This window comes from Equus asinus, chromosome 9 (assembly GCF_041296235.1).
Source record: "Equus asinus isolate D_3611 breed Donkey chromosome 9, EquAss-T2T_v2, whole genome shotgun sequence".
Taxonomy (NCBI): domain Eukaryota; kingdom Metazoa; phylum Chordata; class Mammalia; order Perissodactyla; family Equidae; genus Equus; species Equus asinus.
In genome coordinates this window covers 13,770,613-13,797,458 of record NC_091798.1, presented here as the reverse complement: position 1 = coordinate 13,797,458, position 26,846 = coordinate 13,770,613, and the positions used below count along the sequence as shown (strand labels likewise).

The window sequence follows — 26,846 nt, the reverse complement described above, 5'->3', positions numbered from 1 at the left end:
TTTATTCTTTGTGCTTTTCAATTGTTTTTAAATTTCCCCTCCCCCCCCCAAAAAAAAAAGTGGAAAGGAAAGAGCACAGGCTTTTGAATCAGAAAGTTGTTCTCTTCTCCACTACCCACCAGCTGAGTGACCTTGGGTAGGTAGGCTTGTTTTCTCGTCTGTGAAATAGGTTCGCATCACCTTGCTCCTGGGCTTCTTACGAGGATAACATGAGAGAAAGTAGAGAAGCTGTCTAGCACCATGCCTGGCTCCTAGGTGCTCTGTGTCAGTGAATTCTATCCATGCCCTGCTTATACAGAGCTCATTGAGACTGGCAGGTATTCATCTTTACAATATGGCCCAGGAACCTGGAAACTGGCCTTCTGGAATGGATGAGGCTAGCACGCCTTGCCTTGTACTAAATTTACTCAGTGGGATGAATGGTGATAAAAAGAACCTGACTTGGAACCTTAGACATGAATGAATTTCCTTTCACTAGAGCTCAAACATTTTGATTAACTTTTTATTATAAAGATAGTGTTTTGTTGTGATAAAAACTCAAACAGTTTGGAAGGATACCTGTTGCTAAGCTTTAGACATTCTAATGCTTATTTCTTTGTCCATATTATATCTCTCAGACTGCCTCTTCTACCCAGAGGCATCATAAGCATTCTGTGTCCTGATTTTAGATGTGGAAAATGCATGTGTTTATTGAGCAGTCCGAACTCCTCATGGGGGGATAAAAATAAAAAAAATAATGTTATTTTTCCCCAATCGCTTCCTGCAGTCATATTTGGTTGATATCTTTCCTGATATTTAATGACATCTCAAAAGAAGACTTTAATCCCATATCCAGTTCACTGCTCCCCTCCTCCTTCCCATTCCTTAGCTTAAACAAGGCTGGGGGTGGTAGGGAGTTGGGGGTGCTCTCTTTCCAATTCTCTGTCTTCCCTAATCAAATAAACCCAAAGATCAACCAGTCGCCTACATGAGTAGCCAGGTAGGGAATGAGATGCCAGTTGCCCCCAACGTCTCTGAGTAAATCTCCTGGGCTGCACCCTCATGCTTGGGTTTGTTTTTAGGGTGAGGGAGCTATACCATGCACTCCTAAGGCAACAACTGCCACTTCCGAAGACCTCTCTGTCCCCCTCTGTCTTCTGATTATGTAGACTGTGGTGGGGGGGATGATCTTTACGGGTAGCCCAACTTGTTTAGACTCTTCTTTATAAGCCTTTCAGAGGGAATGTCTGCTCCACCCTCAGTTATTTGCTGCCTGAGGGTTCCTTTCTGGAACAACAGGGAAAGTCTCATTCAACTACTGATGCGCATGCTTGTCCGAGTCACGGGGGCCCACTGGTGGGGAAGAGAATGGAGTTTCTAGACAGTAGTTCCCAAGAAGCTTTTGAATTTCACTTACTGGTAAAATGAAACAAGGGGAGGGGAGGAAGGAGGTTGACACAGGGTCTTTTGTTATTTTCAGGTAAGGCACAGCTTTTGTTGTCATTTTCTAGAAACAGGACTACACTGTGCATGCCGTTCTGAGACTTGCTCTTCTCACTTAAAAATACCTGGAGTTCTTTCTAAGTCAGCACATATGCATTACGTCATCTTGGTTCAGCTGCGAAGATCTCCGTGTGAAGAGTTTTGACTCCACCACTCAGAGTGGGGTACAGCCAGAGCATTAGCATCTTCCGTACTAACAGCTCCACCGAGAGTGATCTTGACTCATCTAAGTTCTTTGCTTTCAGGGTAAGAGGCGGACATTGTGAGCACTTAACAGGGTATCTTTTTAATGCACCACTTTGCAGAGAGATGGCTCTTTGTTCGGGTCTGCTCTAGAGACAAGTCGGTGTGAAAGGGACTTCATTTTCTGAAGTAAAGATGTTTCATTACGGGAAGTTTGTAAGTGAAGCGTTCTTCCTTCTGAAGGAGGGTGCCATGCAAACGTTGGTCAGTAAACTTCCATTATGTTGAATTTGAAGCATGTCTCGTTTAGTTTGTTGTTATGGATTTTTTCCTTTTTTTTGGTTTTGAACCTTTAATAAAAGTAAAAAATGAATGCAAAAAGAACACAGCTGAAAACTTAGTAAGAATGTGAATCTCACTAGGTGTTCAAATCTGGTATAGTGCAAGTTTTGTTCACACAAGTTTACATTTTTATAAGCTCAAATCACTTTGGTTTATATACTTGCTATAAAGTATTGGCAAAAAAATTCTTCAGATTCACATTTTTTGGCTACATTATTTCTGACAAACTATAGATTTACTTCCAGTTTAAGAGAAAAAAATGCTTATTGTTTGTGCATGATCAAGTCTATTTTAAGGATTCAACTATTTCTTTCATCTAATAACTTCTGTTTTTTAATAAAATGCTGACATCTTCATTGAAAAATCTTTTCACATAGCTAATCATTTGGTTTCATTTTCAGAAAATGTGTAAGGGGTCATTGCAAAGTTCAAAAAGATCCTACTTTCTTTTAAATAAAGTTCCTCTGAAATAAATTAGCTATAGTAACCTAAAATTTACTCCAAGATATTTTCCTCGAAACAAAACAATGGAAAACATGCCCGACTTTCTCTGGTTGATTATTATTTTTATTATTATTGATTCTTAAAAGAAAGAATGGTATTTACTAATCTTTGAACACTCATCGTATGCCAGGCACTGGGCAAACTCTGAGTTCCTTATCTAATTTAAGCCTCAGGAGACAGGCACTATTATTATTCCCATTTTATAGAAGAGGAAGCCAAGGCTCAGAGAAATGCAGTAACTTGTCTAAGGTCACACAGGCAGGAAGTTGTAGATCCCCATTCAAACCCAGGCTTTGATTCCAGAACTTGTAGTCTTGACCACTGACAGGCCCGTGCTTCCGTTTGATCTTTATTAGATATCTCAATCACATGGGATAGTAAAATACACTCAGGCACTCACCGCTAAGATAAACAAATATAATCATTTTTCCACGTTTACTTCAGTTTTTTTTGAGAAATAGAAATTTTAGATGCAGTTAAAGCCCCCAGTCTCCCCCTCCCCTTTTCCGTTATCTTTTTCTCCACACTATAGGTCACACTTATCCTGGGGTTGCTATGTTTTCATCCCGTCCAATGTTTTGTACCTTTGCCAGATATGTTTTCCCTCATAGTCCTACTTAAAGAATGGGTTTTGCAATGACCTTGTGGGGTGGGTGTTATTTCCCTCAGTTTACAAATGAAAACTCCGAGACTTAAGTGACGTGACCAAAGATCCCACTGCCCGGAGATGGCAGAGAGAGGACTGGATCACTAGGCCGTGGATTCCTTCTTGATGTTCTGAGATATTTTTCTCTCTCCTCCTACTCCTCCTTCCCCCGCAGCTCCTAGGTGACTGGAGAATTTAAGTACGTTTCATTTTGGTATTTGGGATATGGGAAGGGAAGACAATTTGAGTAATCGGCACTTCTTAATTGTCCAGAAGATGGTAAAAAATGTCCTTTTTCTCATCTTCCCCCAAGATGCACTTTGTGAGTTTTCTATTAAAAAAAAAAAGTGCTTGTCTCATAGGTAGAGTTAGCCAAAAAGCCCTGGCTGCTGTTTAACTGGAAAGGGGGTTGAGCCCAGGGGCAGGTCCTGGGATATGGTAAGCATTGTGTTACACTGAGCCTGCTTTTGAGCATGGTGTCTGTTGTTGTGGATTTTGCTATGTGTGTCAACTGTTGTTATCTGTCCAGTCAGGTCTTGGAATACAGCTGGATATAGTTGACCGGTGACCAGATTAGGGAGCTGACATCAAGGGTCATGGAGACCAATGACCCCAGGGGTAAGGATGTCAGAAAAAGTCTTAAGGACAGCCCTGATGCAGTTGCTACATTATCATCATCTAGCAAGTGGAGGTGGTGCTAGGCCCTTCTCGTCAAGGGTCACTGGGGAGTTATTTCTGAAAGCTTCTAGCCCAGTGTCATGCACACAGTTGGTGAACCATCAGTGTTGGTTGAACTTGAATCTGGGAGCCAGAATGTGTATGTTGGGTAAGAGTCAACACATTCCTTGCTCAGGAGTGAGCTGAAGTTCAGAGAATCAGGAAACCTGCAAGGTGTGTGCAAGTAACTGAGCCTCAAGGGTCAGAGCAGGCCGAGTCCCTGGAGGAGGAAGTCAAGGGCCCCTGGCGGAGCCCCTCTCATGGAGATGCAGATGTGGGCATGAGCTTTGAGTAAGACTATTGGTCCCTTGATTGTTTTCCATCTTTCTGGTGGATTTTGGTGGCCTTGGTGATCAAGTGTGTTCGAGTCACTGCAGCTAAAAGACCCTAGTCTGTATTTGTGCTCACTGCACAGGGGACAATGTGGTGGAATAGCTTTGAGGGCTGGCTTCGAAGCCACACAGACCTCTTGAACTCTGGCTGTGTGATTTGGCCCAGGACATCAATTGACTGGAATCTCAATTTCTTCATCTATAAAATGGGAATGATAATACTTAGCTCGCAGTATTGATAAGAGGACTAAATGAGAGAATGCATGTATACAGTTAGCATACAGTTTTTCTTGCATTAAGCAATCAATAAATGATAGCTAATAATATTACAAATATGCTTTCATGTCTAGTTGGTGGGATGGGGAAGGACTGGAAATAAAGAGGGTTGTTATTGTGCGATGCTGAGGAGTGTCATCTCTGGAGTCAGATTCTTGGATTTAAATTGAAGTTGCGTCACCCACAAGCTGCGTGACCATGAGCAAGTTGCTTAATCTCTCTGTGCCTCTCTCTTTTCATTTGCAGAATTGAGGCAGTAATAGTACCTACTTTATAGGATTGTTGTGAAGATTAATTTATAATTTCAAAAAGCAAAACAAAAAACTTTACCAGAGTTCCTAACACGCAGAAAGCACTCAGCAGGGATTAGCACAATTGTTAATGGTTAATTATTACCAAGAGTTGTGGACAAATTGTTAGAGGAGTGTGGAAATAGAATGTGTTGCTTCATGAAGCAGTAAGTTTTCCACCACTGGAAGTGTTCAGTTGGGAAGAAGCTTAGTGAGGATGTAGTTTTGGGGATTCAGATATTGGGAGAATGGAAATATTAGGCAACCACCATGCTCTTTCCTCCATTAGACAGGAAACACAGTATGAGGGCTGCTTACATTCAAATACTGATACTGTGACTTACTGGCTGTGTGACCCTGGGCAAGTCACTTAACTTCTCTGTGCCTCAGGCAGGCACTCTCCGTGAAATAGGATAGCTACAGTTCCCACCACATATGGTTCTTTTGAAGATTAAAAGTCTTCATATTCAAAGAGTGCTTAGAATGGTGCTTTATTCCAAATCCGAGTCTTTTTCTCCAGCTTCCGTTTCTTCCTGTTTTCCCTCTCCTTCCTTTTCTCTTTCTGTCTCTCAAAATAGGAGCCACCATGGGCTCCCGTTGCTTTATAACTTTCCTTAAGGCCTAACCCTCAGACTGGCTCCTGCCTGTGAGGGGTGACTTTGCGTTGTAAGTTGTTTGTCTTGGGACCTACGCAAATGTCTGCTGAGAACATATTCCAACAACAGTCTGTCAGCCCAGTAATGAGGATTCATTAATGAGGCTCCCAGTAGACACTCTTTATTTACAAAGATGACAAATGTCACTACTTGACTATGTTTGAATCGTTTCAAAGGCCGGTGGACTCATTATAATCATCCATACTGGCTGCATGGAGGATCATTTTGTCCGAGGACTGTGTGCAATTTGGATCTCTGTTAATTGAATCACTTTTGAAAGTCCTGCAAAGGGAAGAATCTTTTCAAATTCCTGTCCTTTTATCCATCCCTGAACTCATCTGTTTTGTAACAACAAACTTTTGCAAATTACATTTTAGACACCATTTGTTGCTGTTAGAACTGTGGATGTTATTTTCAGCCTTTCTGTGTCCCTAAAGAGAGGTTGGGAGCACGCATGTGAACATGGGACCCAGGCAGGCAGTGGAGGTAAGTGAAGGCAGAGCGGAGACGCCTGCTCTATCTGACAGGACCAGCTATCCCTCCCTGCCAGCCAACTGCGGCCACAGGGAGCGCTGGCCACCATCGCTCGGCCTCCTGTGTTTTCAAAAGAAGGAGGAAATTTGCATTTTTATGTGTAATCCCTGTATCTTTAGACACTTTTTGGAGATGTTGGTGACCAATTGAACAAATTATTGCAGCCTGGGGGTTTCCAGGCTCTGAGCTCTACCTAAGGTCTAAAGCACTTTGCTGCAGTCTCTTTGCTGGTTGAAAAACAAACAAATGGAGCGACAACAACAAAACCAGCAACTAACACGTAAGAATAGATGAGAGACCTGCTTCTTTGTTTTCTCTTGCAGACTGGTATAGGGGATACCTCATAAAGCACAAACTGTTGCAGGTAAGGTCAATTTGTTTTTATGTGGGACAATACTGGATGTGGTTTACGGCCCTGCCGCGCCCCTGGGCAGTGATGTCCCACCGTTACTCCTCAGCAAACTGGCCCGTCCCTCCCTGCTGGCTTCCAGTGTCTTCCCACCTCTACGCCTTGGTACTTGCTGTGCCTGGACTCCCTCTCCTTGCACTCATTCTTTCAGGCCAACCTCCAGAGCTCTCTCCTCCAAGAAACTTTTCCTGATATGCCGACCACATATGATTTCTCCCTTCCTCGAGTCCCCGTGGAGTTGTGCACTTTTTATTTGAAATTTATCTTCTGCTGCTGTTCTTTAGATTTGTGTGGGGCATTCATCATTTCCTCACCTGGGTGTCCAACATGACGCAGAAAGGACAGGGCCGTCGCTGCCCTAGTGGGGTTCACTCGTTCCAACCCCACATTACACTGTCATGTCCACGACAGCAGGCACTTGCTTTGCTGTCTCCTTAACCGCTTGTGGGTCTAGCACAGCGACCGGATGTCCCAGTGTGCACATTGGTTGAATTTATGAAGGAATTCGCAAGTGATTGATAAACTTCTCTCGTTAACTTAGCCAAGCTTATGGAGCAAGGAAATTACAGATGCTTCTTTCTCCCTCCCTGACATGCCGTGTGGGAGGCATGGTCCTACTGTGCTCTCTAAAGAACAGTAAAATAAATCCAGGGTCAATAGGTCTCATACTGAACTAGCTTACACACCAAGGACACTCTTGCTTCAGGACCTGACCTTCTGCTGTGGTGACTGTGAAGGGAGACTGCCTTCCCGGAACTGGGCGGGAGGGGAGAGGCAGGGCCTTGTCTAACGCAGAGCGAGTCTTTCAAGTGCTCCTGTCTGGCCCATCTGATAGGACAAGTGTCCACAAGGGGGTTGGAGCATCCTTTGGAATCCAGGGCTATTGTGGGATCTAGAACAACTAATGGAGAACCGGAGGGGAACTAGAATAAAAGAGTAGATTTAGAATCTACCTCTACTCTGTCTGACTCTGGAATTATTCCTTTAAAGTTTGAGGGTTTTACCAATCAGTGGCTTTTGGGAAAATCGTAAAGACTTGGGGTCAGTTATTTCTGTAAGGATATGTCATTTTAATTTATTATATTTATCTTATTTTATTTCCAACAGGGAATTTTTCCTAAATCCTTTATACACATCAAGGAAGTGACAGTTGAGAAAAGAAGGTACTTGCCATTCTCTGCCAGACTTGACTTTAATGGCTCGTGCATGTCTCTGTCCTGTCTGCTTTAAAAACTGGACTTGGCAGATGTGAAGGATGCTCAGCGGATCTGTCTTCTTCCTGCCTGTGTTTATTTGGGTGTCTCCTTTCCCTCACTTGATGGGAGATCTAATCCAAATTGATTCGTGTTCAGATCTGATTCTGAGGGGTATTAGTAAGTTTGGAGAAACAAGCTTTTCACTGGCAGCTGCTTTTGAATTGTATTAAAGTAGAACAATCCTGAATAATGAGCTTGAAGGGCCCACCCCAGTGAGGAGGACATTGAAAAGGAAGTCCCTTGCATTTGCATAAGGTAACTGCTGTGGTTATTGGAGGCGCTTCAGTCTCAAGCCAGCAAGGCCCCGCTCAGCAGCTGCAACTTAATGCAAACTTGCCAGCATTTTATCTTGTTAGCATCTGGGTCTCAATTTCACACCGTTTTCTCTCCCACCTTAAATAGAAATATCGAGAACATCATTCCCGCAGAAATTCCTCTGGCACAAGAAGTGACAACGACACTTTGGGAATGGGGCAGCATCTGGAAACAGCTCTATGTGGTGAGACTCAAAACCCTGCTCCCTGGGATGGAAGCTTCTTGCAGTCTTTGGTTTGGTTCAAATTTGGAATTTAGCCTTGAGAAGAGCAGGCCAAAGTGGCTTTAGTGGCATAATAGAACGAACAGTATAATGTATGAGGATGTCCAGGCCCAGAGAGGTTAGGTGATGTTTTCAAAGTCACACAGCAAGCTAATGACAGAGCCATCATAAATGGGGTCTGGTGTGATCCTTCTGTTTTTAAACTAGTGCAAAAGTTGTCAAACTTAAGTATGCATAAGAGTCACCTTGATAACTGTTAAAAAATAAAACTTCCTTTAATGGAGTTTAGTAATCTGCGTTTTTAATAAACTCAGGAGATTTTGATTTGGTCTGCTGATAACACCTTGAGAAATGCTGTTCTCATACATTAACTAACTAAAGGCTTTTGCCCTCAGATCTACGAGGAAGCTTTGACCCTGGAAAAACAAAGATGTATTTTGCATGTGTTTTCGCTGTATTGAAGCAAATCTAATTTTAAATCCTCCTTTTGTGCTTCTAAAGCTCCTAATGAAAGCAGTTAGCTAAGCAAACCGTTGAGCTGAGAGTGAAAATGTCAACCAAAGGTGACTGCATGTTTCTCACCGCGCGGTGCACACCTGCTGGTGTGCATGTGCTATTTGCACACTTAACTCTTCCCTTCATAAATGTAACTCACACGGGGATATTTCATAATATATGGTCATTGTCACATCCAGTTCTTTAAGTTTCCCAAAAGATGTTAGGAAAGTTTAGAGGGGAAACAGTAGACTTGAGGCTAAAGTGGTTAGTTATTCACCTCCACTACCCTTTTAAGACCTCCCGGACATGTGCACTGGGGAAGCTTGGCATTTTCCCTCAGGAAATCTTTGACTAGCAAGTCCAGAGACCCTTAAACTCCCAGTTTTCCAGTATCACCTTCATGATTCTTGCTATATCTTTATACCACTTGTATAATATTTACTTCATACCTAAATTGGCTCTCTTTTTAGTAAACTTCAGTAATTTACCTAAGGGCTTTCATAGCTCCATCATTCCAACAACAGTTCTCCAAGTCTCTGACATCAACTGGATGCCCTACCCATTCACTTCACTTCTAACACTGACGACCCAGAGTTCCGCCAGACTCCACAGGTTTAGGGGCTCCGTCCTACAAGATGGCCCTTACTTCAGATGCCAGTTGCAAGTCCCAGGTGCCCAGGCTGCTGCACTGCTGTCCAAACTTGGTACAAGTTTGGAGGTTTCCGTGATTCCTCCCCACTCCTACCTCAGGTTCTGTCATTCCCTGGAACAACTGACAGAGCTCTGGAAAGTGCTACACTTATGATTACTGTTTTGTTAGAAAGGATACGATGCAGGAGCAGCCAAATGGAAGAGACACACAGGGCAAGGTGCCAGGGTGGGGCTGGGCACAGAGCTTCCATGCCTTCTCTGGGCGTGCCACCCTCCCAGGACGTTGATGTGTTCACTGTCTGGAAAGCGCCTTGAACCTTACGGTTGGAGGGTTTTCGTCAGCGTCTCATTCCACAGGCACGATTGATTAAATCATTGGCCATTGGGGATTGAGCTCAGTCTCCAGCCCCTCTGCCCTCCCTGGAGGTTAAGGGTGGGGGAGGTGAGGGAGTGGGCTGAAAATTCCAACTCTCTTATCACGTGGTTGGTTCCTCTGGCATCCAGCCCCTCTCCTAATCTAGCAGGGAGGCTGCCAAGAGTCATGTCATTACCATAAACTTAGATATGGCCAAAAGGGGCTCATTATGAATAAGAAAAGACACTCCTATCACTCAGGAAATTACAAGAGTTTTAGGAGCTCGGTGCCAAGAATGAGGATGAAGACCAAATATATATAATTTTTATTATACTATGCATGCTTTCCCAAATGGAAAGTCAAAAGTACTTAGCAGAATTAGAAGAACGATGTTCAAATAAATACAATGAAAACAAGACAGTGTTATTAAATGCTTGCTATAGTACCTGTCAAAAGCTCTGAGCCCAAGACCTCTCTCTCTTTGTTAAAAAAAGAGATTGACAGAGGCCGGCCCGGTGGTGTGGTGATTAAGTTCACGTGATCTGCTTCAGCAGCCTGGGGTTCACAGGTTTGTATCCTGGGCACAGACCTACCACTGCTCATCAAGCCACACTGTGGCAGCATCCCACATGAAAAATAGATGGAAGATTGGCGCAGATGTTAGCTCAGAGCCAATCTTCCTTACCAAAAAGAAAGAAAGAAAGAAATGAACAAATGTGAGAGGGGTTAAAGACCCTTCCATGAAACTGCAGCTTTCTCCTTCCTGTAAGCAGAAGGATAGAAAGAGAGCAGAAGATAATTGCCATATGGGTCCATGTTACTGAATCTTGTGTCTTTGTGTCCCACGGTTTGTACACATGTCACACTTGGGGGAACACTGCCTTAGAAAGGGGTCTTTATCACAGAGAAATGGCCCTGGTTCCCAGCCTTAAAGGACCTGAGCTCTAGGACATGCATCACAGCAGATGTTCAAGGCATTCCTGTTCGACAAGTATCTTTTTGAATAAGAGTCAGAAGTCACCCTTTCTTTAACCAAGAAGTGATTGGGATTATCACTTGTCCTTTTGGGAAACCCCTATGGTCTAGCGGGAGGAAATATGTCAATGACTGAGATTACCCACCACCCAATCCTTTCACATAGCTGGGCAAGGGCCAGGAGAGATGCTCAAGCCGTGGCCACTGAACATGCTCGCCTGACTTGGGCACAGTTTGTTAAATGGATGCCCAAGCACCTTCTGCACAGGTGACTGTAAATTGTTTCCTGTCTCCTAGGCCAGCAAACAGGAGCGATTCCTGCAGGTGCAGTCCATGATGTACGACCTGATGGAGTGGCGGTCCCAGCTCCTCTCAGGAACGCTGCCCAAGGACGAGCTGAAGGAACTGAAGCAGAAAGTCACGTCCAAAATCGACTATGGCAACAAGTAACCTCGCTTTCCTCTGAAAAGATGCTATCTTCCCCGACCCACCTCCCTTCGTCCCTGTTTCCCTCCCGAGAAGCTTGGTTTCATTTTTAGATGCAAGTTTGCCACTTTCTGTTTGGGAGAAGGTGTTACCAAGGGTCGGGCTTGTGTGCCTTTGTTATCACCCCCGAGGGCCCTGGGGACGTGTGGGGGGAGAAGCCTCGCGTAAGCAGTGCTTCCTGTCTGGCGGGGAGATTGAAGGTGGTCGGTTAACCTGCTTCTGAGGGCTGAGGAGCACAGTCACGCTGGTTCACTTTCAGCTTAGTTGTCATTTTATTCCTGCATTTAAAAAAGTCTCCCTTAAATCGCAGTTGTGTGACTTAATGTCCCTTCCTTCATCCTAAATTAGCTAAGCCGCATGCCATCAGCTAACTCATACACAGAGTTACAAACGTGTTTCCTCAAAAGGAAGAAGCAGAAATTGGCTGAGTTTGAATGCTGTGAAGTTAAGGAGACGTGAAACAAGTTTTGAGGCAGGACAGCCCGCCGATAATAATAGGATTGATAATAATATTATAACTGACATTTAATCGGAGCTTATTATGCACGAGGCTTGATACTAAGTGTTTTACGTGCATTGTCTCATTTAATTCTTATAATAACTCTCTGGGGCCTGCAGTTTTATTGTCCTCATTTTTTTCAGACGATGAAACAGAGGCTCTTAAAGAGGTGAAGTAACTTGTCCAGAGTCACACAGCTAGTAAATGGCAGAACCAGGGTTTAGTCCCAGGCAGCCTGGCTCCAGAGGCTACCAGCCTTGCCGCTATGCTGCTTGGATAGGCTTTGAGAACCGTAAAAGCCCTCCCTCCCTTCCAGCTGTTTGAATGCCCTCCAACATCTTACTCGTTTGTTTATTTATCCCAACAACAAATACGTTTTGAACACTTATGATTGTACTGACTTCCTGTTAGGTGTTGAGGCTGTGGAAATAAAAGTTCCTGTCCACTAAGGGACCACAGTCCAGTTAGGAGTGAACTACAAGTAAACTATTGCTATGTGTTGTGATAAGTTTGGTAGCTTAGGAAACAAGAGTGTTCTTAACTTGATTTGGAGAAGGAAGTCAAAGAAGGCTTCCTGGAGGAGGTGGCCCATAGCTGAATTTTGAAAGACAAATAAGTGTTAAGTAGGCTAAAAAAGGGAGGGTAGGAGTGCATGAGAGAGCATGGCATGTTCAGAAGACTGCATAGGGGGTCAGAAGGCTGGAACATAGGGCCTGAGGGGGAAGTAGAAAGAGCTTATTCAATGGGAATAAGAAGATTTCCCAGCGGCCATGCTTTCTTGACTTTGTCACATGCACTAGGAAGAAGATCCGAAGAGGAAAGTCAATGGTTCAACTTACAGCTGCCTCCCATCCCCGGAGCGGAGCACAGTCCCTCTGCCAGTTCCCCTGCTAGCAGCTGGCAAGCTTGCCCAAATCTGCTTATAGTGCGTGTCATCCCAAAGTGACAGGAGGGTTTGCCACGCGGCTGCTGCCCCCACTGGCACGGTGGCGCTTCAGGCTGAGCATGGTCGCATCTGGGAGCGTGGGCCTCGAGGGGGTGTTGCTGCTTTACAACAATGGTGTCTGTGACTTCGGATGTTGTTTCCTCACTGGCGCTCCTGAGAAAAAGGACCAAGGGTGGAAGAAACAGTCCCTGCTCACGGGAAGCCTGCCCTGATTGTCCCCCACTCGCCCCTGGCTGGGTTAGGCGCTCTTGCAGGCCTTTAGCACCCTGAACAGTCATGGCCTCCTTACAGGCCTGTCGCCCCTGCTGTGCCGGGAGCTCTCTGACAGTCACTGTGCGACTCATCTCTATGTGCTGGGAATAGGATCTGCACGCAGTAGGTGCCCAGTGAATGATAACTGAATGCCTGAACGGCTGGTGGCGATGGGAGAGCGAGGAGCAAGACGGTTTTGCCTAAACCAGCCTTGCCTCTGCGGCACGGCCCAGAGCAGCCCTGGGCTTTCAGTTTCGGTCGGTTTCCTTTGGGGAAGTGAGAGATGCCCTCGGAGCCTGAGGCCGAGCTGAGGGGCCCATTGCTTCTTGCCTCCCCTCCCTAATGACTTCAGCTGGAAGTGAGAGGGACTTCAGTGCCTTAAATTAACGCTGGCTCCGTGTCCCAGGGGGCTCAGAGTTCTGAGATGCGGTGAGTGACTTCCTGACAGTCAGAAGGCCAGAGCTCTGGGCAGTGTGAGGACCGTGTGAGGAGCACGGCCTCCGGCGGTGAGAGTCAGGGAAGCAGGGTGGAACTGAGAGCTGGAAGGCCGCTCAGGGTCAGGCTGTTTCTTTCCTCCTTCACTCTCTCCCTTCATTCAGACATCAGACTTTTGTTGAGCACCTAGTAGGCCCTGAGGTCAGACATTTACAAAATGCAGCCTCTATATTTAGCAATAACAGCAAAAGAATGCAAGCAATGAGAACTAGTAATAGTTTACTGGCTGCTTACTCTCTGCCAGTCAATATTTTGAGCACTTTCCATGTATTAACTCAGTTAGATCTCATGACAACTCTGTGGGGTAGGTACTGTTATCATCCCTATTTCTCAGATGAGGAAACTGAGGCTCAAAATGATTAGGTCATTTTGCCCAAGATGCACTGGAATTTGAACCATGACGCTTGGCTCCAGAGTTTAAGCACGTGCCTGCTGCATTCTCCTGCCTGGCAAGGACTGTGGGGACGAGTGCGGGAGAGAGAAGTAAGCAGACACTTGATTAGGAAGTCGGGCAGAGGGTGGGAGGAGGGCAGGGGCGATACCTGCCCCATGTCTAACAAGACTAGAAGGAATCATGAGGTGAAGAAATGAAGAGAGAGAGAGAACCTGGGAAGAGCTGAGAGGTGACATGGACGTGGAGAGGAAGACAGACGAGGGCTGGAACCTTGAGGGTCCGAGTGCCAGGTGAAGAAGCTGGGATTTGTCCAGAGGGTGATGGGGAACCCCAGAAGGAGCCATTTCTATTTTCTTTATCATTAAAAAAATTTTTTTGAAAAATGCATTCAGTGGGGTCTTCTTCCCCTGCCCTCATCTTGGGTTCATTTTATCACTTTCTTGAACAGAAGAGAGCAATGAGACTACCTCTTGAGGAGAAAATGTCAAAACGCTCAGTTCTCCAAAATGAATGGTCTGCTATCCTACTGGGGGACAGCCTTCCTGACCATGGGTCATGGGAATCCTGACAGTCCTGCCCCATAACGACTAAATTTTCCAAAGTTCCAAGTGGGACTGGTAATGGACAAACTATTTGGTACCCAAGGAGTGAAGACTCCTCAAATGACTCCTCCAAATCCTAAGATAGCTAGATGCAGGAGAATGTTTTATTCATACATTTTAAAACCAAATCCACTTTGATAAATTTTGAAGAGAAAGAGCTAGAGAGATCCTGGCATTAAATTATGTATTGGCTATGCTCCATCTTTTCCGAGGTCACACGAGCCTCTGCTCAGCATTAGTTGAATGCACTTGTTTCCCCTTATCATCGCCCATTTGGCAGCATGGCCGTGCAACATTATGAGTCATGTCTAGTTGGAAGTTAATTTCCTAATCAATGTGGACAAATGGGTGAACCTTGGCTCCCTTCCCTTTGCATTTGGATGAGATGGGAGATGCGCCTCTCAATCTGATTCTCAAATGGGAGATGAGAACTGAGTCTCCTTCATTTGTCCTTGCTGCCCTTCCTGAATCTGGTGCTCGGTAGCGGTGCCTGGGCTGGACACTGTTGTTCTTCTCAGAGTCTCCGTCAGCATCCCCCTACCTTCTTTGGATGGACAACTGACGTCCTCCATCTCGACATCAAGTGCAAAAGCAGCTTCAAGTTAAGGCCTCTGCAAACCTACCCCTTGCACCCCAACCCAATACTGCTTTTAAGCACCTCCTGTATGGAACGTATACCATAGAGGTTAAGAGTGCAGGGGCTGGCCCTGTGGCGCTGCGGTTAAGTATGCATGTTCCGTTTCCGGTGGCCTGGGGGTCGCCGGTTTGGATCCCGGGTGCGGACATGGCACCACTTGGCAAGCCATGCTGTGGTGGGCGTCCCACATATAAAGTAGAGGAAGATGGGCATGGATGTTAGCTCAGGGCCAGCCTTCCTCAGCAAAAACAGGAGGATTGGCAGCACTTAGCTCAGGGCTAATCTTCCTCAAAAAGAAAAAAAAATAAGAAAGGAAAAAGAGTGCAGACTAGGGTGCCATATTACTTTTTTTTTTTACTAGCTATGTGACCTTGAGCAAATTAATTAGCTCCTATATTCTCAGTCTTTTCTTCATCCGTAAAATGGGGTATTAACAGTACCTTTCTCGTATGGTTGTTATGAGGGTTAAATGCAATAATATACATGAAATGTTTAACATGTGTGAGCTTATCTCAAGTGCTGTGTGAGTGTTTGCTGTTATTGGTATCATCGATGCCAATCAGAATGGCAGGTACAGTTGAAACAAATCAATATCAAACAGGGAAAAGCTTGTGGCCTGGAAGTCAAAGAGGAAAGAGCAAGCTGTGAGTAACAATCAATATATCTGAGAATTTTTTCCCCCGACAACTATTTTCAAGTTGTTACTGAATAAATAATACATGAGTACTTTCTCTGCGTATATATTTATGTATTATTCTATATTATACTATACTATATTGTACTATATAAACATCAAACAAATTGAGATAAGGCACCTGTCCCTTTTGACCCCCCGGCCCTCCTAGTCCCAGGGCCCTGCCTCTCCTCACAGGCACCCATGCAGGTAGAATTGGTAGTTGGTAGTTTGGTGCTTTTTGTCCAGACCTTTCTCTCTCTTCATTGTCACTCATGTACATGTACCCAGATAACATATCTGGCTTGGTTTGTTTGTTTGTTTTTTTACATAAAACACACTGTATGCATTTTTCTGTACTTGATTTTCTTCACTGAGATACATTATTAAACATATGAAAACTATAACATATTTTTTTAACCCTGCTACATGGAATTTCCTTACAGATCACGGTTTCTTGAGCCATTCCTCCTTTGACAGACATTCTGGTTTCTTTCAACACTTTGCTGATGGGACTACTGCTGCAACTCACATCCTCGTTCAAATATGGGTGTTTCTCTAGGTTCAATATTGCAGGAAACATACATTTAAAAAAGTTTTAATACACACCACCACAGTGCCTCCCCAAAAGGCTGAACTATACCGGTGTGACTCTGGCTGCATGCAAGACTCTTGATGCAGAGCTGGCTGTTCTGTGGGAGTCTGTGATCCCCAGAACCCGGTGAACTTTCTGGTAGAAATGTCTCACCAACGTCCTAAAGGCTTCAGCCTGCCCTGATTTATCCTTGCCTCCTGTTTTTGCTTCTTAGAATCCTTGAGCTTGATCTGATTGTCAGAGATGAAGATGGAAATATCTTGGACCCTGATACTACCAGCGTCATCAGCTTGTTCCATGCACACGAGGAAGCGACTGGGAAAATCACAGAGCGCATCAAGGAAGAAATGGTGAGCTTTGTCAAACAGGCTTTGGCCAAGCCAGGCAGGCATTTCCCCCATCATAAACTTAAAACAATAGGCTAATTAACCATACTGTATATTATTCAAGGGGACATCTGTCTTATGACCTGAGATAATCAGTAACCAGACACATTTTCTTGTGTTTTTGTACTTGGATCTGTAATTCATTCAGCATCCATCCCACAGGTAGTTGAATGCCAGGCAAGTTTCCTTCCATCGTGAAGCTTTCATATTCCAGAGAGGAGAAGAGAAGAAAGGCAGTACAAAAGTAAATAAATAAATGGACAAATTAGTCCTAGATGGTGATAAGTTTCTAGAAGGAAATAAACTAGAATTATGTGAATCAGAATGAATCAGGAGCTATTTTAAAAGGTACCATCAGGAAAGGCCTCTCTGAAGAGTGACATCTGAGATGATACTTGAATAACGTGAAGGCACCAGGCCTGGAAAAATCTAGGGACAGGGTATTCTATACAGAGGGAACAGCAAGTGCAAAGGTCCTGAGGGAGGTCTGAGTTCTGAATGTTAAAGGAGTAGAAAGGCCAGTGTGGATGGGGCATGAGGAGCAGTGGGAGAGTACAGGCAATGACTTGGAGAGAGAAGTAGCAGGAGTCAGCTCTTATAGAGCCTCAGGGGTCATAGAAAAGAGTTAAGATGTTATTCCATGTGCTGTGTGAAGCCAATGAAAGATTTCAGGGAGACAATCTCTTCAAGGTTAACATAATCTGATTTATATTTTTAAAAAAAAATCTTAGCCACTCTATATTATTTGAAAGCAACTTTATTTTTAGCTTTATTGAGATGTAATTTTCACATAATAAAATTAATTCATTTTAAACTATAGTCTAATGAGTCTTATTAATATACAATGTTGGGTAAACTCCACTGCAATTAAGATATAGAATGGTTCCATCACTCTAAAAGTTTCTTTAAGTTCCTTTAAAGTCAGTCCCTTTCCCCAACCCCAAGCCCAAGGCTACCCCTAATTTGCTTTCTGTGACAATACTTTCACCTTTTTTAGAGTTTCATATAAATGGAATCATATATGTTTTGTATTTGACTTCTTTTACTCAGCATGATGTTTTTGAGGCTTATGATGTTTTTTCCTTTTCATTGCTGAGTTGCTGTGACTGTTGACCAGTTCTTGGGCATTTGGTTTGTTTCCAGTGTGGGGCTATTACAACTGATACTGCTGTGAACATTTGCACACACATCTTTGCATGGACATATGTTTTCATTCTTTTTGGGTACTACCCAGCAGTAGGATTACTGGATCACATTATAAGTATATGTTCAACTTTTTAAGGTACTGCCATACTATTTCCCAAAAGGTCTGTACAATTTTCCTTTCCCATCAACAATATGTGAGAGTTCCAGTTGCTCTACATTCTTGTCAGCACTTGATGTTGTCAGTCTTTTAGCTTTAGCCATTCTAGGGGTATTTCATTGTGGTTTTAATTTGCTTTTCCTTGAATGACTAGTGGTGATTAACCATTGCCATTTGAATCTTTTTTTGTGAAGCATCTGTTCAAATATCTTGCCCATTTTAATTGGGTTGATTTTCTTATCGAGTTGTGAAAATTCTTTGTGTATTCTGGATACAAATTCTTTATCAGATATATGTTTTGCAAATGTGTTTTCTCCCAAGTCTGTGCCTGGCTTTTTCGCTTTCTCGACAGTGTCTTTCAAAAAGCAAAAGTTTTTAGTTTTGATGAAGTCCATTTAAGCAATTTTTTTCTTTTATAGTTTGTGCTTTTAATTACACTAACTTTATGAGAAAGGCTGGGTCAGTGGTGGTATTTCCCAGGATGGGAAAATCAAGACCAAGAGGGTTCATGTGTCTTGGCTCAGACTGCAGAAACTTTTGGTGGTAGACGTGGGTATAATGCCGAAGTCTTCAGGCTTGAAATCTTGGTTCTCAAAGTCCTGGACCATCTTTCTGTTGTCCGAAGTGATGCTGGGCTAATTTTCTCTATCCTTTTCCCTTTTTCCTTCCACCTGTCAGTCAAAAGACCAGCCGGATTACGGAATGTATTCCCGGATCTCTTCATCCCCCACCCACAGCCTCTATGTCTTTGTGAGAAACTTTGTGTGCAGAATTGGGGAAGATGCTGAACTCTTCATGTCTCTCTATGATCCCAACAAGCAAATGGTCATAAGGTGGGTGTGTTAATATTGTCTGACTTCTCTGTATGTGGGAGGTTGGAGTTGGCAGAGCACAAAGCATCTTTTTTTCTACCATCACTTGTGGAGAAATTCCCACCTGGAAGATAAAATTAAGCCTAACTGAGAATGTGAACATAACCTCTTTTAGGGTGTGGGAGTCAGGTGGAGCTATTGCTCCCCACCAGATTTTTCCCACAGTAGGATTATGGTTACACAGAAGGGTTTTGTACATATGATTTCGATTACTGGAAAACGACCGGAAATCACAAGATTCAGACAGTTAGCATTGGAGACAATAAAAATACCTGCTTTTAAATTAGGAATTAAGAATGGTGAAAACTCCATATCTTCATGGCATCAGTGGGCTAACATTGTGGCCTCTGAATCTGCTTGGCTTCACATTCTAGCCCCACTGTTTACTCTTTCTTAAGCTTAGGCAGGTTGTTAATTTTTCTTAAGAGTGAGTTTGCCATTTGCAAAATGTGAATGCCAACCTCACGGGGTCATTTATTTCAGACTTTAAGGAGAAAAAGCACATGGCCTGACATGTCGTGTCTGTCCTCCAAATGGCAGTGGCTGTTATGATTATTATTTAATTGTTCTTGAGAACGGAGGAAGTGAGGGAACTTCTAGTGTCTCAGCGCAAGGAGGGGAAAACAACTTTGAGCATCTCCAGGGAAAAGTCTTTGGTACCCTCCAGCCCCCACTCTCAGCCCCCTGGCCTCTACTTGTGGCTCAGACCATCCTGCCTTACAGGTGACCACTGCCTTCAGAAGAGTGAGAGATGAGGAGGAGTTGGGCAAAAAGGACCAAAACCAAAAAAAGAAAAAGAGTAGAAAACAAAGAAAGAAGCAAATAGGCGTGGTACAGGAAAGGGGCAAGGGAACTTGGAAGCACCCCTCATGTCAGCCATCTGACTCTGGATCGCTGCTCTTTTCCTAAGAAACCAGTCTTCTCCACTCCTGCCTGCCCTAACCAGGGTTGACATACAGTGAACCTATGGCAAGTTGGAGCATCCGCAGTGTGGCCCGGATGTGGACTGGGAGGAATTTATCTGGGACTGACCTTTCACTGTTGGCATGAATCATAGTCGGAGTCCAGAGGATGCCTGAAGAGATTTGGTTTGGGAAATTTAAGGTAAATTTTTGTAGGACAAAAAAGAAGCAGTTTAGGCGACAGGCCAGTGAGAAGGCTAATTTCCAAAAGAGCTCAAGGAGGTTTGGAATTGTTCTCCCCTTCCCCTGAGGAGAGTGTCATGTGGAGGAGGTCTCACTCATCTTGGTGTGAGGTGGGCCTTTGGATTTACCACCCATCTTCCTGGGCAAGGATGGATGGGGCCAGCTCAGCCCTCTAAATTGCTTTTCTTATTTATGATGGTATTTCCCCTAGAAGAAAATTGCTGGTGCCTGGTGTTTGACCTAGCAGGCGGGTTCTCAACTAGGCGTGCTACATGTGATGAAAGATCCTGGGAGATACCCAAGTATTTCACTATGACAGTCCAGAAATGACCCATGAGAAATAAGTTTTAAAAATCTTTTTTGAGGGGATGGAGCACTGGAGGCTTCTTGGTTAGTTTGCTGAAAATTCCACTATAATTTTTAGATTTTACTAAAAAAAAAGAAAGAAAAAGTACATTCAGCCTGATTGAATTTTAACTGTTGGTTAATCTGGGGCCGGGGATATTTTGTTATCAGTTCCATTTCCCCCTTGAACTTTGCTCAGACTACTCTTATTCGTCTTCTCGGGGTGAGTGGAGAGAGATGAACAAGACGTCAGAGAGAACAAATCTCTAAAAAGAAGGCAACTCCTCTTAACTTTGTTGAATTCTTTTATTACGCCTTTTTGAGCTGACGGGTTTTGAGCTTTATTCTGTTTTTATGCTAATTCAAAATAATGGGTATTTATTTAGCACCAACTATATGCTCCTGCATGGCATGGGAAACCTAATGACTCAACTCAGCAAACTGTGCTAAGTTTCTCCCAAGTTAAAGAAGTACTAGACTTCTTGATCTTCTGGGTGCGCTGGACTGACAAGTAGGGACCACGCAGGGTCGGGTATGGTTGCTAGAAGATGTGAGATGATAAATGATCATATGTCAGAACTGTGTGACTGCCCCTCATAAAACCCTTCAATGGGTTTTCATTACTATTAGGATCAAGTCAAAATCCTTGAATGGCCTGCAAGGTCCACATGGTCTGGCATATTTAATTTTTCTCTTGACCACTTTCCCCTTGGATCTGTTTTTTAGATGAATTGAGCTCCATCCTGCCTCTGGGCCTTTGCATGCTGTTTGCTTTGCCTAAAACATTTCCCTTTCCCACTCTCTTTTCCTGACCAACTTTATTTACATTTATATCCTCAGCAGAGACTTCCCTGACCACCCAGACTAGGCCAGTCTCTTCTGATATACATTCTCATAATACCCTGAACTTTTTCTTTATAGCCCAGTTGCATATAAATAGTTGTAACAACTGCATTTAAATAGTTAAAGTGTATCTCAGATAGTGGTTGAGGCCCTCTATAGTCTATCACAGTGTGACGTTCGGTTCAAGGAAACGGTCCTACATCCAATGGATAGTTTAAAATAATTCAAATCTTTACCCAGTCTTGAAAGGGGAGTGGGATGAGAAGGGTGAATACATTCTTAATGTCCAGCAAAACATACAAAAATCCTTTCCCCCGCATCTTTGCCACTCTTAATAACCTCTACAGAGAATGCTGCTGCTCTTCGAAAATATTAGGCAACTGGTCCAGAATTTACCTAGCAGATGGGGCAGGAAAGGAGATTGTGAATACACATGTGTTAGTGATTTGCTGCCCCTGCTCATGTAATGTCTGTCTCCCTGGCCGGACTGTGATCTCTTGGAGAGAGGGACCACGTCTGTCTCAAACACTACTGTGTCCCCAGAAGCTGGCATGGTGTTGGGCACACGGTAGGGGTTCCGTGAATATCTTTACCAAGTGAATGTTGAGCCCCTGGCAGTAACGAGTTGCCACTCTTCTTCCCACAGTGAGAACTACGTGGTGCGATGGAGCAGCAGGGGCTTCCCAAAGGAGATCGAGATGCTCAACAACCTGAAGGTGGTCTTCACGGTGGGTGTGCACTGTCTTTTCGTTACCATATTCCACACTCGAAGGATACGATCTTGGAAATGAGGCTGGTCGGTCAGTCAGGAGGGAGTGCAGCCTTGGTGCAGAACCGTGTTCGGGGCTTTCTGAAGATATTCAGAGCAGACAGAGGACACTGTGTGCCCTCCGGACGCTGTTGGGAAGGTGGATCTTCTTCTCTCTTTTTCTCCCTCCCGCCCTGTCTCTTTCTCGCTCATGTGCACTCAGGGAACACACACAGAGCTCTATGTCAACAAGCACAAACCTCTTCCAGCAATGATGTCTAGGGGAACTGTGTACAGCAGCTATTCTGATTTTCTGGCTAATGCTTGGTTAACCTGAGTTCCTTTCTTTGGTTCAGGCCTTCTAAAACCCTTTTAAAAATGTATCAGAAAATTTTAAAAAAGACCTTCCTGGAACATGGCAGCCTTGGTAAATTGGATATTTTGAACATAATTAAGTCATGGATGACTTAAGATCTTACAGGTCCCTGGGATCATTCTTCTAAGTACCAATACTCACTGGGCAAGACGTATGTAGAAATGTTGAAATCAATTGTTATTTAGATAATTTATTTCTGAGAGTGAACCTGGCTTTTTAGCTCCGGAAAGGAGAAAAAGTGGAAAGAAGGAGACGAGGTTATCATTTCCAGCACAGACCCCTCTCTTGTCCTGTTTCCATAAGGGTATGTTAAGAGTATAATCTTAAGGTGTCTATGATATTATTGTTTGCAGACTCCTCGGGGGAGAAGAGCATTTATGAAATTTTTCACTGTGTTGCCTGTGTTAGCAAGGGAAATTACAGAGGAGGAGCCAGGGAGGGATTTGAGCGTGGAGCAAGCCAGTGGGTTTGATCCAGGAGTGACCGACATGCTAGATTAACCTACCTTGCTCTACAATAATTTTCTAGTTACAGCCCATTAGGTGTGATGTCTTATGTTATGTCACAATTAGATTGGAGTGCAGCTGATTTATTTTGTTTGTTATTTCTTGAAAAATGGGCCAGAGGCATGGAATAAGATCATAGGTCCTAATTGCTTAGACAAAGTTTTCTTGGCATATATAAATGTACCTCAATCCTGTTTATCTATTATTAGTTAGAAGGAGGAGCCTATTTGTTTTCTTGATAAATAGGAGAGTCTCATGGGGTTCCTGATTAAACCAGGAGACAGATGTTTTGTGAGAGAGCGAGGGACAGGGCATCAATCAGTGGTTCATTTTGCAGAGAACCAATTCATGATGTAAACATATGGGAAAGGGCATCGGTAAATTTGTTTCACTTGGTATTAATGAGAATGTGATCCTGCCTTCATGGAATTCTGCCTATGCCACCACCTCTTCTTCTCACAGCAAATGAACTTGAAAACCTTGGTTGATTGGTTCAACAGGCTGACACCTCCCTCTCATGAAATGATAGGAGTTTTCATTTCGGGATAAGGAAGGTCGTGGTGCTCTAGCTTCTTTTATTGATTCAGAGCTATCCAGTGAGTACCTACCGTGTTAGCTCTGTGCTGGGTGCTGGAGATACAGCAGTGACTAAGCTGATAGGCCCCTGCTCTCATGGTGTGATGGGGGGAATTCAGAAAATAAGTAAATGAATAAATAAACAAGAGAAATGTCAGAAGGAAATCCATGCGATGCAGATAATTAAAGCAGAGCAACGTGATGGCGTTTGACTGGGAGTTACTTTCCATTGGGCACTGAGGTGATGTTTAAGTTAGAGATGAGATAAGACTCAGCAGGCATGTGCCTCTCTAGCCTTATTTCTCTTGTCTCTGGATGTTAGCTTTTTCTGGTTTCCTATTTGAGGGCAAAGTCTGAGGAGCTGGCACATGGGTCGGGCCAGTGGTGGACTTCCCCTCTGTCTGCTTTATAAGCATTCACCCTCCGTGGCCCTGTAAGAGGAAAGCAACATAAACCACGAGGTTCCCTAAGACTTTGCCCAGTTTCGGGGTTGCTGCTAACGCGGAAAATAAGACTGAATGATAAAAGGAGTACTAATTAATTACTAAATCAGGTGACACATGTTTTAAGTTTCATTGTCCTGCTTCTGCTTGCCCCACACAACTGAGTTTGGTAAGGCCAAAGTAGAAGCGATTGGAAGATACCACAGATTGGAGTACATTCTGAGTGTCTGGGTGAGATCTGCCCATTTACACACCCTCCAGAGAATAGCCCGTGCTCAAGCATTTTACTGTGCTTGCAAAACGTTTTAAGACTCTCTAGTGCCAGGGGTCTCTGATGAGGCAGCTCTTAAAGATCTGGTGTTTTCCTTTGAACAAGTGAAGTCTTTTCAGAGAAGAGGAGTGGAATGGGGCTTACCTAGGAACTTATAGTTTTGTCTAGTATATTAGTTGCTGGGGCTGCCATTACAAATTATCACATACTGGGTGGCTTAAACAGCAGAATTTTTTCTGGCTGGAAGTCCAAGATCAAGGAGCTGCAGGGTTGGCTTCTTCTGAGGCCTCTCTCCTTGGCTGCAGATGGCTGCCTTCTCCATGCATCATCACATGACCTTCCTTCTGGGTGTCTGTGTCCTCATCTCCTCTTCTTATAAGGACACCCGTCACATTGGATGAGGGCCACTCTAATGACCTCATTTTAGCTTACTCACCTCTTTAAAGGCCCCATCTCCAAATACAGTCACATTGTGAGGTATTGGGGGTTAGGAACTTCAACATATGAATTAGCGGGGAACACAACTCCGCCAATAACATCTAGGAAGGAAACTTTCAGGTGCCAGGGCCTCTGAAAGATACCGTTGTAGATAATTCAAATATATGAAAAATCCTAATGGGAGGAGAGAGATAATTAGGGACGTAGGTCATTATAAAGGAAGCGAGACTTGAGCTTTTAAGGATGGAAAGGATTTGAATATGGAGAGAAATAAGAGGTAAGCATTGAGGCGGAGGTACGGACAGGGGGCTTAGGAAGAAAGAGCCAGAGTTGAAAGTAAGCATTGTGTGTTTGTAGAGCAATAAAGAAATCTTTGTGACAAAAATAGAGTACTTACATGCAGAGAATAGTGAAGAATCAGCTGGATAGGACAGCTGGAAATATATTATGTCTAGGACCTTTCACGTCAGCCGGGGAGGATTAGCACTAATAAGGCAGGAAATAGGGAGCTGTTAACATTGTTGGGGGAGAGAAATGAAATAATGAATGTGGCTTCTAAAGATGAGTTTGTAGGGGATTTTAGGGTGGATTGGAAGAAGGAGTCAGGCAGGCTGGAGAAGAGGTTCATGGATATGAGATAATTGGGAATCTCAAACTCAGTCTCCCATGGGAAGGCCAGGGCAAGGCAGGAAACGCAAATGAGTGGAAGGGCTTCCTTAGTCAGAAAGCCCCCTCCTCCCCTGCCTTCCCTCTCCCCCTACCCAGCAGGGAGACTTTGGAGAGTGGGGAGCGGATGTCCATTCTTCCAGCTGCGGAAAGGACAGCCTTTGTGTCAGTCGAGGTCCTCCACAGAAACTGAACCCACAGTATATATGGATAGGTGGATTTATTTTAAGGATTTGGCTCATGCAATTGTAGGGGCTGGAAAGTTTGAAATCTGCAAGGCAGGCCAGCAGGCTGGAAACTCAGGCAGGATTTCTATACTACGGTCTTGAGGAAGAATTCCTCCTTCCCCGGGAAACCTCAGCTTTTGCTCTTAAGGCTTTCAACTGATTGGATGAGGCCCACCTACATTAGGGAAGGCAATCTCCTTTACTTAAAGTCAAATGATTGTAGATGCTGATCAGACCTACAAAAACCTTCACAGCAACATCTTGACTAGTATTTGACCAACAACTAGGTACCATAGGCTAGCCAAGTTGACTCCTAAAATTTAACCATCACAGCCCCCAAGCAGGAAGATATGGACCATGCTGGGGCCATGTCCTGTTCCCAGAGACTTTGCACACCCTTGTCGACTTCCTCCCACACCAGCCACAGTGAGCGTGGCTGCTTTGCCTAGGCCCTAGCTCTGATGTGAGCTGACAGACTGTTCCCAGTGCCTATGCCTGAGTGAGGATCAACTCAGAGGAGAAGCAGCTATTCCCCAGTGAGGCCAGGCTCTGATGCCAACAACATGTCTTGATGTTCCTTCTCCAGCCGATCCCAGCTGAAAGGGTGTCCCAGGGACACTGAAACTTTTAGAATTGAGCAGGGTAGTGAGATGCTGAGGTGGTCCGGGAGGTTGTCCCTCCTGCCTGCCTTTCTGATGGTGAGAGAGATGTATTGTGGTAGTTAGGTTCATGGACTTTGATGTCAGAGTGACTGGAAAGTGTCTCCGAGGACTAACGTCATGACTTCGGGGAAGGCCCTTATCTTCTTTGTGTCTCAGTTTCCCCATCTGTAAAATGAGGGTGCAATAATGACGCCTACTTCAGAGAGTTGTTAAGGATCAAATAAGATGATGATGTAAGAGACACTGAGCACCCCACATGAAGCATTAGCCTAGGTCGTCAGCTGTAGCATTCCTCCTCTAAGCACACAGTTGAGTGTGCTTCCCTGTTCCCCTTGGAGTTAGCTGTGGCCACATGCCATGCTTTGGCCAATGAGATGTGAGCAGAAGTGATGTGCATCTCTTCTGTTTGGAAGCTTTAAAATTCAGTAAATGATTTGCCATATTCCCTTCCTCTGCTGTGGGGACAGTGGAAGCACCTGCTGTAACAAGATGGATCATCTGTCAGCCGGGGGCTCAGCATAAGCGATTGAGCCCCCACCCATCTCCATTGGATCTGTAGCCTGAGATAGAAGTATACTTCTGTTGTGTTGTGAGCTCTGAGATATGGGGGTTGTTTGGTTCCACAATAACCCAACCCTGATGTACACATATATACGGCATATACTGATGTATATGTGCTCAGAATGGTAACTCTTCAGATTTTTCACTCTTCTTTTTGCTTTCTCCCTCAGAGGTGCAGAGCAATGAGGAGATGGATGGAGTCATTTGTAGCAAATGCTATTTTTGGATCCATCAGGTGGAATATAGGGAATCTGC

At 44.2% G+C, this 26,846-nt stretch overlaps 1 protein-coding gene across 1 annotated transcript in view; it reads left to right on the top strand.

The window, feature by feature from the left end:
* DOCK2 (dedicator of cytokinesis 2) overlaps positions 1 to 26,846 on the top strand; it is a 406,061-nt gene that overhangs the window by 24,599 nt on the left and 354,616 nt on the right. Inside the window, exons 3-9 of the mRNA XM_014850884.3 lie at positions 6,286 to 6,326; positions 7,479 to 7,534; positions 8,030 to 8,126; positions 10,942 to 11,090; positions 16,438 to 16,573; positions 18,591 to 18,745; positions 21,764 to 21,845. Of these exons, the coding sequence (XP_014706370.1) occupies positions 6,286 to 6,326; positions 7,479 to 7,534; positions 8,030 to 8,126; positions 10,942 to 11,090; positions 16,438 to 16,573; positions 18,591 to 18,745; positions 21,764 to 21,845 (716 nt within the window). The remainder of the gene's footprint in view (positions 1 to 6,285; positions 6,327 to 7,478; positions 7,535 to 8,029; positions 8,127 to 10,941; positions 11,091 to 16,437; positions 16,574 to 18,590; positions 18,746 to 21,763; positions 21,846 to 26,846) is intronic.